At 34.9% G+C, this 17,449-nt stretch overlaps 1 protein-coding gene across 1 annotated transcript in view; it reads right to left on the bottom strand.

Annotated features, from left to right (window-relative positions):
- Window positions 1–230: 230 nt before the first annotated feature.
- Window positions 231–17,449, bottom strand: part of LOC123554101 (zinc finger and BTB domain-containing protein 41-like) — a 28,005-nt gene continuing 10,786 nt past the window's right edge. Inside the window, exons 4-6 of the mRNA XM_053548480.1 lie at window positions 10,132–10,308; window positions 6,900–7,004; window positions 231–1,317 (exon numbers count right to left, since the gene is read on the bottom strand). Of these exons, the coding sequence (XP_053404455.1) occupies window positions 812–1,317; window positions 6,900–7,004; window positions 10,132–10,308 (788 nt within the window). The 3' untranslated portion in view covers window positions 231–811. The remainder of the gene's footprint in view (window positions 1,318–6,899; window positions 7,005–10,131; window positions 10,309–17,449) is intronic.

Here is a 17,449-nt window from a genome sequence, read left to right on the forward strand (position 1 = left end):
CAAGGATTCTACAGACCAAGTTTGGTGAAAATACATCAAGTGTTTCGGGAAATAGTTGTTGGAATAATTTCCTATTTTTAGCTCTAGCAGATAGTTCAAGGGTTTGAACAGAACAATGTAAATGTTAAGTTTGGTGCAATTTTGATCAGATGTTTCAGAGATTTTTTAAAGCAAAAAAACATCTGATGCAGGATTCCAGACGACCCAAGAAGCGTTCAAAATAAAAATTAGTGATTCCGTGCTATCAGGCTTGCAGACCCCTGTCTGAATAAACCAAACATTCGGGAAAATTCTTATTTACAGTTATAACTTCTGACACATAATAACATGTAACAAGCAATTACCATAATAACATGTAACAAGCAATTACCTTTATCTTAACTCCCAGCCCGACTGTTTTTGTTTTATTCTGTCAAAACGTTTCACCTATCGCTATGTCATGCGGAATTATATCATTTTCATTTGTACATTCAGAACTTTAACAATTCACTCTCGGCAGTTTCGGATGAATGTTATCAATTTCGTCATTTCCAATTGTTGCATTGTTTAGAAAGTGTTCAAATTTTGATACACGAATTGGTGTCTCAACATCTTCTGAACTTGATACTGCAGTAGCAATTGTGACATGCATTTGGATTAATACTTTGTGCTTTATTATCCTCAAGACATTAAGACTCACTTTTTCATCAACTTGATAACTTGCTTCTGATTTAGATGTTTTCAGTGTTTTCTCCATCTGTCTTTCTGAATCACCTTTTAGAAGCACCTGAACCAAGATTTTTACAATTTATATTTGATTAGGAGTTCATTTTTACTTGGTTTCTCCATCAAATGTCCCATTCTTACTAACTGTATGTTCGGTGGCATCCTTTTGTTCTACTGCAATGGAGTAGCTATTCCCACTTTCAAGTCCTACATCCTCACTTAATTGAAAGTCAATGCCATTCCCTACTTTAAGAAGTCCATCGAGTGGTGCTTGGGTTTGCAATTGTTTTTTAACTTCTTTTTTGCTGCTAAGGCTTACATGTCTACATCTTTGCCTTGACATACATCTGGCTGTTTCTAACTTTACTTTTATTTGTTTCAATGTCTTTGTACCTTTTAGTCTTTTCTTAACTTTATTTAATGCAGATTTAGGCGCAGTACCTTTAGTTTCAATGTATTTATCCATAACATCCATAAATATGCTATTTTCTTTATCAGTCCATTTGAAATGTTCTTTTTGTTCTGGTTGCAACTCGTCTTCATGAATTAAAAGCGTTTTCAACCTTGTGATACCATCAAAACCATACTCCATTTCTTTTATATCAGCTCGACCTGTAGCAATTTAAATCAAAATGCATATTTAGTCTATGTATTATTTCTGATGACTCATATATTAACATAGATATAAAGACAAATTTATGGTTACAAGGGGGAAATGTGAGTAAATGACATCCACGTAATGTTATATGGGGTTAATAAGACATGTATATTTGCAAAGTTTAAAACAAATGCACCTACACAGACATTTTAAGGTAAGGAAGTGTCTGAAAAACACAAAATTTAATGTTCCCCATGAAGCCCTGTTTTTTTTTCAGTCCAAGATCACTATTATACCTTTTCTTTTGACCTACTGATCTTAACACAATAAGGGTTATCTACTGACCACAGGCAATCATCCTATGAAGTTTGTAGACTGTATGCCAAAGCGTTCTTCAGTTATTGAGCTGAAACTGTTTTCAGTGTCAAGGTCCTTGGCCACTGTTACCTTTAGTTTTGGTCTACTGTTCTGCAAAACAACTGGGGCTTCTACTGACCTCAGGCAATCATCCTATGAGGTTTGAAGACAGCAGGTCAAATCGTTCTTTAGGTATTAAGCAAAACCCATTTAGTCTCAATATCACTGTGACCTTGACCTTTGACCTACTGACTTCCTAAATGATAGGATTATCAAAAGCTGAAAGGGAATAATACTATGAAAAGTAACAACTGTGGGTAACACCTTTAATTATTGAGAAGAAACTGTTTTCAGTCGCAGTGTCATTGTGACCTTCGATCTACTAATCTCCTTAAAATAGGGGTCATCTAATGCACAGGGGCTAGCAACCCATGCTATTTGACAACTGTGTCCAAATGTGTTCTATATATATATTAAGGAGGTAGATTACCTTATTACCAGGGTAAATTCAAATTAGTTGAACCACAGCAATTTTTTGTATTCCGTGTAATATGATGTTTTAACTGCTACAATCTCAGTTTAGTTTATCTCTGTCCCTTCAAGTTCAGTTTTTATCCAGGTTTGAAGAACATGACCCTCCAAAGGTATTTTATATTGAAAGAAGAAGGAAAATACGGATATTTAACACTTTTCAGAGTATTTTAGTTTCACTGATATCCGTAGAAGTCTGCATAATTAATAATTTTACTTGTATGCGTATTAGCTTTCTATTATAAGCTTAAAATGTATATGTCGCGGGGCTCGTGTTTCCATGGTAACGCATTTTCTCTCATTTTTAATCAACTATGTATAAACAAGAGGGCCATGATGGCCCTGTGTCGCTCACCTGAGTACTATTGCTCAAAATGATATGATCGTTTTAAACCAATCTCATTAGAAGCTGCTAAGGTGTACTGTAGGCTTACTTATTTTAGCGGTGTACTAATAACAGCGCTTTTAGCGCTATCGCACGTGCGCTAATTCATGTCCGCGCATTAATTTGTCCAAGCATTTTCATGTACACTTTCATTATATGATGTTTTCTTCGAACTTTTGCAAATAAATACTCTTGAGAGTTTGCACTAGTTACACTGCTTGCCAATATTTTAAGGTTTGTATGATATTCCTTTTATTGTTCATATTATTATTTTAGATATATGATCATGCAAAATAAAATATTTAAGCTTGTAGTTTGTGTTTTTTTCTCTCATCTGATCAAGTTACTATCGATTTCCGTATTACCTTCGGGCATGTCCGTTGTTGCAGTCGCTCGTTTACGGAAAGGTGTGAACGTTTGTACTAAGACACAATGCATGTAGGACAAAGGGGATTCAATGATTAAAATGTGTGACAATCTCGTTTTATTTCAGCAAATATAACTAGTATACAGAATATAAAACACGCAGATTATTATAATTAAATACAAGAAGAAAATACAGTTACGTAGGCAATATTATACTTTATTTTATACACTGTACGTAAAAAAAGTAAAAAAAAAGCTACATCACAGTTGAAAGCATCATTGAAAAAATACAAGTATCATCACGGCACACTATCTTAAAGCCATACTTGCTACATGTTTTAAAGTTTTTTGCTAACGGATTTTTTCGATTGCATCCGTTAGACCTGTAAGGCGCCACCCTGTCATGACTGATTCTTTTTTCACATTTCTGTGTGCATCGACCAGCCAGGCAGCATGGATAGGTTTTAGTCAACTCAATTTGAAGTTTACGTCAATATTTTCAATCTCGGTTCCTTTTGTGAGGGCATGTTCAATTTCATCACTGTACCGGCGCTGGAAACTGTTTGATATTTCGCTTGAATAAATAATTTCAAATAAATCGTACTTTCTTTAGTCCGCTAACAGTGAAAAACGTTGATTTCATAGTCAGTATGACGTATAATTACAGCAGAAACACATAACATAAAAATTGCCGACGGTTAAGTTTCCGAAAATCTTCGTGAATCTCCGTAAATCTCCGAGAGCCTCATCTCGGACAGCACTATAATTAGAAATTAGCGGTCTCGCGAGAGCGCTAATTCACATCCACGCATTAATTAGATATTTCACCCAAAATTGTGTTTGCGCTAAATTTTTGCCGCGCTAATAAATGTACGCCTACAGTATTCATTTAGATAAATAATAAAGGAGGTAATCTGTCATAAATTCAGTCAATATGTATTTTCACTGATTGTCCAAGTTCATCTGTTGACATAAATGAAATTTCAGATCAGTATCTTCATTAGTTATGGAGATATACCAATTTTAATTTGAAATAAAGGGAGTAAATTTGACATAAAATCAGTCCATAGTTATCTACCCTGATTGTCTCAGTCCAACTAATGATAATAATGAAATTTCAAATAAGTCCTATAAGTACTTACTGATATAAATCCATTCTGATTACAATCAGGGGAGGTAATAAGATATAAAATAACTCTGTACCTACGATTGGATCTGACAGGTTCGTAATGGAATCCAAGATTTATTGTTGTTGAAAATATTCTGGACGTTTGTATCAAATCAAACCATAAATGAAGTCTCTATATGGCTGCAAAAGCCAAAATAGCCAATTTTGGACATTTAAGGGGCTATAACTCTGAAACCCATGATGGAATCTGGCCAGTTCAAGAAATGAACCAAGATGTTCTGGTGATACAAGTTGTGTGCAAGTTTGGTTAAAATCAAATCATAAATAAAGCTGCTATTATGCAGACAAGGTCAAAATAGCCTGAAAGGGCCATAACTCTGAAACCCATAAAGGGATCTGGCCAGTTCAAGAAAGGAACCAAGATCTTACAGTGATACAAGTTGTGTGCAAGTTTGGTAAAAATCAAATCATAAATAAAGCTGCTATTGTGCAGACAAGGTCAAAATAGCTAATTTTGGCCCTTTCAGGGGCCATAACTCTGGAACCCATAATTAGATCTGGCCAGTTCAAGAAAGGAACCGAGATCTTATGGTGATACAAGTTGTGTGCAAGTTTGGCTAAAATAAAATCATAAATGAAACCACTATCGTGCAGACAAGAAATTGTTGACAGATGCACGCACGCACAGATGACGGACAAAGGGTGATCACAAAAGCTCACCTTGTCACTATATGACAGGTGAGCTAAAAACGGGGTTTTCGACGACTTCAGTGCGATTCTGTTAATGACCAACATGGAATATTTGGGTAATATTATTAGCAAAATACCAAGCACTTTACATGGTACCCTATTTTTCTTAAAGTTTAAAGTAACCATGGCAACAGAGATGTTTAAAATTGCTTTTATCTTGCTCTTTGTCGTAATTCCTTATAAAAAAATATTGAATAAAATCATTTTTCTTGTTAATGCAGCTTTAAACCATATTATTTCTAACGTAAGTTATATTTTCGTGTTATTTGCATTTACTAAAACAATTTTCACATCTTAAAATACTAACAGCAGTACCCTTCGTCTGGCATTTTTCATGGAAAAATCGTTCAGCATGCTGCTATCATTCTCATAGATATTGTTGAAATGAAAATAAAAAGCCGAAGCTGTGTTCCTTAAATAGACCAGTGTCAACGCTTTTGAATTTTACATTTAGATATATAGGTCATGGGCTTCGTTTCCATGATAACATCAATTCAATTCAACAAACCACACTTTTCTACTGAAATTTGAACAATTTTAGTGCTTAGTTTTAGTATATATGTAACAAACTATCAAGGAAACTGATAAACAGGTATTTCAAATCAAACTGAAAGTTTTTTATTTGAAAATGGCCGTAACAAGTTACCCTTTCACCCAGCTAAATTCCAAATTACATTGGTTACCATCATCCATTTTCTTACATTCCGCATAACATTTCAATATAACTACATAAAAGCAAAATATTTATTATAATTTAGAGCAAAAGACACATAAAAATATTTCAGCAAATAATGGCTGTTTGTAAATAGTTCAAATCAAGAAAATGCACAGAATTATGTACTTTCAAAATAAAAGCTATTGATTTTGCGCGGTAACTGACACGTAACGTCATGACGTCAATGACGACATTTTAAGGCAATATTGTTTTGAAGCGTTTCTGCGGCAATTGATTCATTATTTCTGCATTATTAAACCATAAAGCATCAGATCGAAAACAGGGTCATGAATTGTTTTCAGTAAAATGGATATACAAACACATTTAGTTTTGTCGTAAACGTCGTCGTAAATCGTCACGTTAGCTTCCGGTTGGACATGCGCAATTACAAATATTAAGGTAACCTACCTCCTTAAATGGAAACTGTTTCCATTTCATGGTCACAGTGATCTTAACCTTTGGCCTAAAAAAACAGAAGGGGTCATCTTATGACAACATACAGTTTTCCAGTAAAGTCTGATGATTGTAAACGAAGGCATTCTTCAATTATCAATCGGAAACCAATTTTCAGCTCGAGGTCACTGCGACCATGACATTTAATGAAATGACTGCAAAATGACTACTGTGTCATTCTTGTTTCTAGTATCTGTGACAAGACCTTGCGTTTATACTTCAGTATTCGCATGATATTATTGAACTCCTTGAATAAAACAATGCAAGTCTTGCATGTGGCTCAAATCATACCATTTCATTTAATTTATTCGCTAATTTAAAATTGAGTCATTTGATATCCTTGATTTAAAGTGGAATTATATGCATTTTTCAAGTAAAAATCAAGCTTAAATAGATGTGTATGTAAAAAGGGTGTAGGAAATTAAGGCTTTTAACCCAAGATACCAAACTCTTCCTGTTACCAGTACGATATAATAGGTTTCCAAATATGTCTTTTCTTATTTTGACTGGGGCAGTCTTTTTAAAAAAACGTCAAACTGCAAGCAGGAGTTGCTTCCCTTCTACTTCAGAAATTTCTATTTTCAGGTAAGGGAGATCATTGCGTAGAAGATTGAAAAAATATCTATTATTTTATCCATCCGATTTCTTTATTTTTAAAGCTTCAACTTCAAATACTAATGCGGCATTATCGTTAATTTAACACATCTAATTGCACAGCAACCGAAAATTTCTTTTATAGAACACTCACCCAAAACACACTATGTGCAGTATTAGATGCGCATAATGCCACTTTAATCATGAAACCTTTTGACTAGCAATTTGTAGCTTACAGTGGAGTTTAAATGGTAGCTCAAATTAGTTTGAACAAAATGCCTGTATTTATCCAAAATCCTAATCAATATAGCCTTACCAATCTTCAACTTCTCCTTAATAGAGTGACATTCTTCCATATGCCTGTTTAGCTTCCTCAGTATGGTGTATTGCTGTGGACAGTATGAACAATGTAACCTTTTCCCTGTAATATCAATATTTACATTCACGAAGTATTTTGTACAGAAAGAATATATTATTTTCATAAATATGTATTATCAAGCATGATTAGTATAATAATATCAAGGAGACCATATCCTCGTAAGTGCACATGCTATCCAATCTTGTCTGCCAAAAACAAAAACAAAATGGCGCCATTAAAGTCTTTGAATTACATACACCGAACAGCACGCTCGACTATTTTGATGCTAAATAGTGAAACTGGGCACATCTGAGGAAACTGGAGCTGTCACTGGAGTGTTTAATGGCTCCAATGGTGGATGAAGAAGATATTGCACATTTGAGTCTATGTCACAAATATTAAGTAATAAGAGAGGTAAAGATAAAGTGTATCAAAACACTATATAATAATAAATCTAAGGAAAACGGGTGCATAATTCATATAATATTGGTGCAAGAGTTTACATCATATGTTATATGATGTGAGTGATGATATGGAACAACTACTTCAAGTTTGAATTACATGCGTTTCATAATAATTGAGATAATAGTGAAAATGCATCAAAATTAACCTTAAATTCTAAGTAAAAGGGGGTATAATTCATGAAAACGTGGTGCCAGAATTATGCACCTTGTGTGATATGATGTGGGTGATAAGGTGGAACAAATATTTTAAGTCTGAATCAAATCCCTTTAGCAATAACTGAGATTTAGTGAAAATGTGTCAAAACTTTAACCAGGAATTCTAAGTAAAAAGGGGGAATAATTCATGAAATATTGGTGCAAGAGTTATGGCCATTGTGTCAAATGATGTCAGTGATGATGTTGAACAACTATTTTTAAGTTTGAATCAAATCCATTTAGTAAAAACTGAGATATAGTGAAAGTGCATCAAAACTTTAACCTGAAATTCTAAGTAAAAAGGGGGATAATTCATAAAATATTGGTGTGAGAGTTATAGCCCTTGTGTCATATGATGTGGATGAGGATGAGGAATAACTATTTTAAACTTAAAGCAACTCTATCAAGTAGTTACACAGATAAGGAGAAAAAAAGAGAAAGTGTAAAAAAAACTTTAACCAAGGTGGGGACGCGAAAAGACGCAGACACCAATGCCGTGTTGAGTAGGATAGCTCTCAATATACTTCGTACGGTCGAGCTAATAATTATACAGCCAATGCAAAATTATATAAACCTCTTGAAACAATAAAGCATAATAGGAGAACTATATATCCTCTCCTATCCCCTAAAATGTGTGCTGAAGACCCAAGTGTTAATGTCCCTTTACTGAACATCCAGAAAAATATTTTGTCAACCTGATCTGTGGCTTATAAGTATGACATTGATCCTGAATCCACATTCCTGACAGCTGATGCATGTATATTGTCTCTTTATGACAAATAATATCACAAGAGATGTCTGATGACAGCATGCTCAGCATTTCTCAGTGCTTGACTCTGAATTAGTGCTTTGCCAGTAAATACTTTATAAAACTCTAAGTTAAAAAGAGGCATAACTCTGTCAAAACTCAAATCAGTTATGTGGATTATTTCCCCTGGTGTAGACTTTGATAGCAAATAACTGTTTTAAGTTTCAAGTCAAAAGCTTTGAAAGTAAAGAGATATTTGACCTTATCAAAAACATTAACCAACAGACATATATGTATTAGACACAATGTTTCACAAACACTGGGAGAAAACATTATGATATAGGGATGGTACATAAAAAATTCAAATTCATCTTAACAGTTTTTTTTTTTCAGAGTGAAATGACAGCTAAGTGCACCAATTTTCTAGATATATTTATGGTTTTCCTCTTCTCCATGTCAGAAATAGAAATATTTGATATGTAAAAAATGACTTTCTCAAAATATCTGAAGCAAAATGGACAACTCTTGTATTGACCGTTTTACAAAGATTTTAGGACTTCCCCAATTATAGTCTATATCAAAAGCTCCCATAGCTAAATAAATTCAATAGAGTATAAAGTAAGTTTACTCTACTTTAAACATTTTGAAAGAGCCTATACTGAACTTCCTTTTGTCATTTAATAAAGTCAAATTCCAAGACTAGCCAAGAGTCTAAAACGCTTGAAAAAGTTCTGAGTGAAAGAGAATGACATGCTCTTAATTATAAGCTTACCAAAACCATACCAAAAATGTACCTTAAAGAAGTTATTAAAGATTTTATATTGTAAACAAACCCCTACACCATTTTACCATCAATATTTTCCTCTCATGAATGCACTCAAGTCAGGTGATAATTGTTGATGTATTTGTAAATGAGAGGCACCAACAAAAACCTTTTTTTCAAGTTGTGTAAACAGTATCAGTTTCAAATTAATGTTGGTATCTGAAATTATCTGATTACTTTGTTTTCAACAATAAATAAAACACCTTGTAGTTTGTTTAGGGTAGTTGACCTGTAACGAAAATCATCAAATAGAGTAATCTCCATATGCTTCTTCAGCATTTATTCGTTTTTCAAGGAAAGCAAATGGTCGTGCTAGTGTTTAAAATGAGAATTGCTTAAAATACATTACATAGAGTCATTACCTATCAGCTACCTTAACATGTAGTAATTACAACCACTACCTTAAAACATGTAATTATATTTGACGACAATGAATTTTTGTGTTACCAATTTAACTTTTTTGTTATTTCTCATTCTGATATATAAATGTTGTGTAAACCAATGTATCAACATTGAGAACAATAAATAAATAACTTTGGCGAAAAGATCAAAAGTTAATAATGTTTCTTAATGTCGTTAATTTTCTTCAAAGGAATGTTTGCATTATTCTATATATACTTCATGCATTACTATATTTTGATCAGGGCCTCACTACAACTTACAAAATAACTGTCAGTGTAAGTCATGAGAAAAGCGTGCATACTGTATATTGAATACAAAGGGATTTAAACAAATGTAGGTCATATTTTGTCTGCCTGTTAAGTTGTTTGTAAAAGGACCTATCTGATTTTTCTTTCACTTTTGATCAATATTTAATGTTGGCTTCAGTTTATTGATCAATTCAGAGTTGTCCCCCTTTGATTTATTTGGGTAGGTACCATCTCTATATGATAGTTATCATAATACACAATTACAATGTTACATAAAAGAAAGCAGGTTTGAAAAAAGTTACATAAGTACCTTTATGTCTTTGTACATGGGCCACCAACTGGGCTTTACATTTATATTTTGATTCACATCCAGGAAAGGAACAAACCCATATCACCTTCAGATCATGGATTTTATCTATATGAACTCTGAGGTGATCTGCCCGCTTGAAGGTAGCTTTGCAAACTATGCAACTGAAAGGTCTTGTCTCTGAAATCATAGAACAATGTTATACTGTAACAATACATATTTAAGATATTCTGGATGCAGTATATAATCTGTTTTAGATGTTCAACAACACTTTTCCCCCCCATGTTTTTAATTTAATAACTATTTGCAATTAAAACATTAAATATACACCTTGAAACTGACTGACTGAAAGTTTGAAAGTCCTAAATTATTAAAAAAATATTTAATATATGAATGGTATCCAATGCTCATGTGTCATGGAAATATTTTATCAATCTGGAATGTCCTCACTAAATGTATCTAACTTTACTCCAATGCTCATGTGTCATGGAAATATTTTATCAATCTGGAATGTCCTCACTATATGTATCTAACTTTACTCCAATGCTCATGTTTCATGGAAATATTTTATCAATCTGGAATGTCCTCACTAAATGTATCTAACTTTACTCCAATGCTCATGTTTCATGGAAATATTTTATCAATCTGGAATGTCCTCACTAAATGTATCTAACTTTACTCCAATGCTCATGTTTCATGGAAATATTTTATCAATCTGGAATGTCCTCACTAAATGTATCTAACTTTACTCCAATGCTCATGTTTCATGGAAATACTTTATCAATCTGGAATGTCCTCACTAAATGTATCTAACTTTACTCCAATGCTCATGTTTCATGGAAATACTTTATCAATCTGGAATGGCCTCACTAAATGTATCTAACTTTACTAAATATGTAAACTGATGGTGTATGTACAGCTACATTCATACTTATAAACCATGCAGTGACCATGGTGACAGTTTTTAGTTGTACATTGCACACATACAATGTGTTTAGCTACTGTGTGTATCTATACATGTATTACAGTTGACACTGGACATGCGCTTCATATCCCGCATACTAGTAAACGTTTTTACCATGTAAATGCATTCTATCAAATAATTTTTTCCTCTACTCAATTAGCCGCCACATAAAACGACCCTAGCAGGTACAATTTTCTGCACCAAATATACCTATCAAGTGACTGTGTGCGAATTTCCCTTTGATCGTTTTCACACTGGTCTACTTGGTGAATATTTTTGAACATGATTATGTATACAGAGAACTGCCAACCAAACAGACACTTTACAGTGACCTTATTGTTTTTAAATGCCTGCCACCCAAAAACAGAACAAAGGAAAACCCCAAACAGAACTGGACATATTGTTTGCTGTACAGCAATGAAAACTAGAAAATGCTTTTGTAAAAAAGCGCATGTCTCCCCGAATGCAAAGTCCTATAGGCAAGTAGTCAATAGGGGTCAGGAGTGAAAGTCAAAGAGACACTGATGGTTGGCTGCAATAGGGATCATCTACTTGGCATGTCCAGTCATCCCACTAAATTTCAACACTCTTGGCCTAGTGGTTCTCAAGTCACTGTTCAGGCTCCTGTGACCTTGACCTTTGATCAAGTGACCTCAAAATAAATAGGGGTCATCTACTCTGCATGTCCAATCATCCTATTAAGTTTCAACATTGTAGGTCAAGTGGTTCTCAAGTTATTTCCAAAAAATGATTTTACATGAACAGGCCACTGTGACCTTTACCTTTAATAGACTGACCCCAAAATCAATAGGGGTCATTTACTCTGCATGTTCAATCATCCTATGAAGTTTCAACATTCTGGGTCAAGTGGTTCTCAAGTTATTGATCGGAAATGGTTATCAATGTTCAGGCCTCTGTGACCTTGACCTTTAACGGAATGACCCCAAAAACAATAGGGGTCATTTACTCTGCATGAACAATCATCCTATGAAGTTTCAACATTTTGGGTTGAGAGGTTATCAAGTTATTGATTGGAAATGGTTTTCCATGTTCAGGCCCCTGTGGCCTTGACCTTTAACAGAGTGACCCTAAAATCGTTAGGGGTCATCTACTCTGCATGACCAATCATCCTATGAAGTTTCATCATTCTGGGTCAAGTGGTTCTCAAGTTACTGACCGGAAATGGTTTTCAATGTTCAGGCCCCTGTGACCTTGACCTTTCACAGAGTGACCCTAAAATCGTTAGGGGTCATCTACTCTGCATGACCAATCATCCTATTAAGTTTCAACATTCTGGATCAAGTGGTTCTCAAGTTACTGACTGGAAATGGTTTTCAATGTTCAGGCCCCTGTGACCTTGATCTTTAATGGAGTGACCCCAAAATCGATAGGGGTCATCTACTTTGCATGTACAATCATCCTATGAAGTTTCAACATTCTGGGTCAAGTGGTTCTCTAGTTATTGATCGGAAATGGTTTTCCATGTTCAGGCCTCTGTGACCTTGACCTTTGATGGAGTGACCCCAAAATCAATAGGGGTCATCTACTCTTCATGAGCAATCATCCTATGAAGTTTCAACATTCTAAGTCAAGTGGTTCTCTAGTTATTGATCGGAAATGGTTTTCAATGTTCAGGCCCCTGTGACCTTGACCTTTGACGGAGTGAACCCAAAATCAATAGGGGTCATCTACTCTTCATGACCAATCATCCTATGAAGTTTCAACGTTCTGGGTCAAGTGGTTCTCTAGTTATTGATCGGAAATGGTTTTCAATGTTCAGGCCCCTGTGACCTTGACCTTTCACAGAGTGACCCCAAAATCAATAGGGGTCATCTACTCTTCATGGCCAATCATCCTATGAAGTTTCAACATTCTGGGTCAAGTGGTTCTCTAGTTATTGATCGGAAATGGTTTTCAATGTTCAGGCCCCTGTGACCTTGACCTTTGACGGAGCGACCCCAAAAACAATAGGGGCCGTCTACTCTAGCAGCCCTACAAACCTATGAAGCTTGAAGGTTCTAGGTCAAATGGTTCTCCAGTTATTGCTCGGAAATGAAGTGTGACGTACAGACGGACGGAAGGACGGACGGACGGACGGACAGGGCAAAAACAATATGTCTCCTGGGGGAGACATAATGATTGTGAAACATGACTTTCTTTGATAATTTTGTACCTTTTGATACATTTCAATTGTAAAACTGATCCTTAAGAGTGTATTCCTGCGGCCTGTCCTGAGATGACTGATTATCTTCAAGGAAAGCAGGGGAAAATCCAACCTAACCTTAACATACTTTATCACAGGAAGCAACCAGATGTTGTCTTCATGTTATAACATTTAGTGAATGGACATAAAAACATCATGGTACCTAGTGTTTGTTGTCACTTCTGCATTTTAGAGACACTTGTTTGTTTTCTATGAAATATGCAGGATTTCAGTACAAAATGCTCTTAAATACTGTTACATTGTAGTTGTAATATTATCTAGTTTAAAAAAGGGCAATAATCCCAAAAAAATATCACCCATGAAATTGATGACAATATGCACAGTCATGTCTTCATGTGAATGGTGTATACAAAGTCTCATTACAACTGAATGGAAACTGTAGGAGTTTCATACTTTAAAGATGCTAGACAGTGTAAACAAGAGGGCCAAGATGACCCTAGGTCACTCACATGAGTAACACAGGACAACAGTATAAACATGCTTTACCTAGTGATTTCATGGAAACAAATATTCTGACCAATTTTCATTAAGACTGGAGCAAAAAATGTGGCCTCTTGAGTGTAAACAAGCATTTTCTTTGATTTGACCTAGTGACATAGTTTTTTTACCCCACATGACCCAGATTCAAACTTGTCCAAAACTTCATGAAAACAAACATTCTGACAATGTTTTGGGAAGACTGGAGCAAAAAGTGGCCTCTAGAGTGTATACAAGCTTTTCATTTAATTTGACCTGGTGTCCTAGTTTTTGATCCCATTGACCCAAAATCCAATAATTCATGATAACAAACGCTTTGACCAAGTTTTATGAAGATAGAATCAACACCATGCCATATAGGGTGTAAACAAGCTTGTTCTTTGATTTTGACCTGGTGTCCTAGTTTCTGACCCCACATGACCCAGATAAAATTCATGTGATATTTCATGCAGAATAACTTTTTGACCAAGTTTCGTGCACATCAAATGAACAAGAATATAAATGAGCTTTTCCTTTGGTTTGACCAGGTGACCTAGTTTTGACCCCATATGACCCAGTTTCAAACTAGGCCTAGTAATCATCAAGATAAACATTCTGACCAAGTTTCATGAGGACAGGATACCCTACATAAATGTGGCCTCAAGAGTGTTAATAAGCTTTTCCTTTGATTTGATCAGGTGACCTAGTTTTTGACCCCATATCACCCTGTTTCAAACTTGGTCTAGAAATCATCAAGATAAACATTCTGACCAAGTTTCACGAAGACAGGTTTATAAATGTGGCCTCTAGCTTCAAGCTTTTCCTTTGATTTGATCTGATGACCTAGTTTTTGACCCAACACAACCTAGCTTCAGTCCAGGCCTAGAGATCATCAAGCTAATCATTCTGTGCAAGTTTGTATCAAATCAAAGCATAAATGAAACCTCTAGAAGATAGAAAATTTTGCCTATTTCAGGGGCAATAACTCTATAAGTGTGATTATGAAATGTCACTTCTATTGTATTCACAAGGTAAAAATTAACAAATTTTGCCTCTTTCAGGGGCCAATCAGGGGCCATAACTCCAGAACCTACAACTTGATCTGACAGATACATCATGGAATCCAATATTTGTTGTTGAAGATATTTTGCAAGTTTGTATCAAATCAAACCATGAAGGAAGTCTCTATATGGCTGCAAAAGTCAAAATTGCAAATTCTGGCCCTTTAAGGGGCCATAACTCTGGAAATGATAATGAGACCTGGCTAGTTTTCGAAAGGAACCAAGATATTATGCCAATACAAATTGCGTGCAAGTTTGATTAAAGTTGACTGCAAAATGTGGTCTCTATCGTATTCGCAAGCAAAAATAGCATTAAGGGGTCATAACTCTAGAACCCATGACGGGATCTGGCCAGTTTTCAAAAGGAACAGAGATATTATGACAATACAAGTTGTGTGCACGTTTGAATAAAGTTAATTGCAAAATGTGGTCTCTATAGTGTTAACAAGCCATAAATAGCAAATTCTGGCCCTTTAAGGGGCCATAACTCTAGAACCTATGAGGGAATCTGGCTTGTTTTCGAAACGAACCGAGAAATTATGCCAATATAAGTTGTGTGCAAGTTTGATTAAAGTTGGTCTTTATCATGTTCAAAATCTAAAAATAGCAAATTTTGGCCCTTTAACGGGAGTTCAGGGACCATAACTCTGAACCCATGATGGGATCTGGCCATTTTTCGAAAGGTACTGAGATATTATGCCTATACAAGTTGTGTGCAAGTTTGATTAAAATTGACTGCAAAATGTGGCTTCTATCGTGTTCAAAAAAAAATGTGGACGGACGAATGATGGACGGAGGGCGATCAGAGAAGCTCACCCTGTCACTATGTGACAGATGAGCTAAAAAGTAAAACAAGAGCTGTTGGATGACAGCGCGCTCGACTATTCGAAGAACTGATTGAAGAATGGGGTTAAAGTATTACCACAGATATTCAGACAAAAGAAAAAACAAGATTAGACGAACAATGTTCCTATATTTGTGGATTTCGATAAGTCTTGCACTAAATGGCAATGTGTGAACCAATTTCAAAGTCCAAAAAGCCATAATTCAACCAAAATAGTTGTCAGAGTTATGTACTCTTGCCTACAGATTGAAATCATGATGATAAACAAGCGTTCAAAGTTTAAAAGCAATATGTCAAATAGTTTTGACAAAACGTGGACTTGTATTAAAACAGAACAAAACGTGGACTTGTATTAAAACAGAACAAATTTCAAAGTCCAAAAAGGGCCATAATTCAACCAAAATAGTTGTCAGAGTTATGTACTCTTGTCTACAGACTGAAATCATGATGATAAACAAGCGTTCAAAGTTTTAAAGCAATATGTCAAATAGTTTTGACAAAACGTGGACTTGTATTAAACCAGAACAAATTTCGAAGTCCAAAAAGGGCCATAATTCAGCCAAAATAGATGACATAGTTATGTACTCTTTCCTACAGATAGAGACTATTATACTGAACAAGTGATAAAAGTTTCAAAGCCATATGTCTAACACTTTACACAAAATATTAACTGGTACGAAAAACTTAACCCAGATTTCTAAGTCAAAAGGGGCCATAATTCAGCCAAAATCCTTGATGGAGTTATGAACTCTTGCCTATAACTGGACATGGTGATGGTAAACAGGTGTTGAAAGTTTCAAAGTTTTATCTCAAAAGACTTTGTCAAAATATGAACTGGTACGAAAAACTTAACCAAGATTTCTAAGTCAAAAAGCGCCATAATTCAGCCAAAACCCTTGGTGGAGCTATGTTCTCTTGCCTATACCTGGGCATGGTGATGGTAAACAAGTGTTGAAAGTTTCAAAGCTTTATCTCAAAAGACTTTGTCAAAATATGATCTGGTACGAAAAACTTAACCATGATTTCTAAGTCAAAAGGGGCCATAATTCAGCCAAAATCCTTGATGGAGTTATGTGCTCTTGCCTATAACTGGTCATGGTGATGGTAAACAAGTGTTGAAAGTTTCAAAGCTTTATCTCAAAAACGAAAAACTTAACCAAGGTGTGACTCCGACGCCGTGGTGAGTTGGATAGCTCTACTTGTTCTTCGAATAGTCGAGCTAAAAATATAAACATTGTTCTATGTGTGATAATGAATGTATAAAACCAACAGTTTTTAACCACTAAAAAGAATAGCTCGATACATATATGTTAATTTGAAGGTTTGGCAATGTTGTTTTAAGATTTTCTTTATTATATTTTTAGCTTTTTGGTTGAATTTCCTATTATTCTTCTAAAATTAGGCCATTCAACTTGATAGGAAAAGGAAGAGTCTTCATTACTGTAACAGTGGTCTGAGCACTGATTTTCAAATACTTGCATAATGAATGACTTTGTATCTGCTGTATCAGAAAATGTACATAAATAAATACAGTTTCATGAAATATTGATGTCAGAGTTATGGACCTTGTGTCAGATGATGTGGAAGATGATGAGAAGCAGGTAATTATTGTATTTTAAAGCAAACACCTTTCAGTAACTACAGAGATAAAGCTGAAGCGCATCAAACCTTTAACTAGGAATCTGAACGTGGGCGTATTAGTCAAGTAGGATAGCTTTCTATATACTTCATGTAGTCGAGCTGAAATGGTGTTCTGGGACTACTGAAGACTT

This window comes from Mercenaria mercenaria, chromosome 7 (genome assembly GCF_021730395.1).
Source record: "Mercenaria mercenaria strain notata chromosome 7, MADL_Memer_1, whole genome shotgun sequence".
NCBI lineage: Eukaryota > Metazoa > Mollusca > Bivalvia > Venerida > Veneridae > Mercenaria > Mercenaria mercenaria.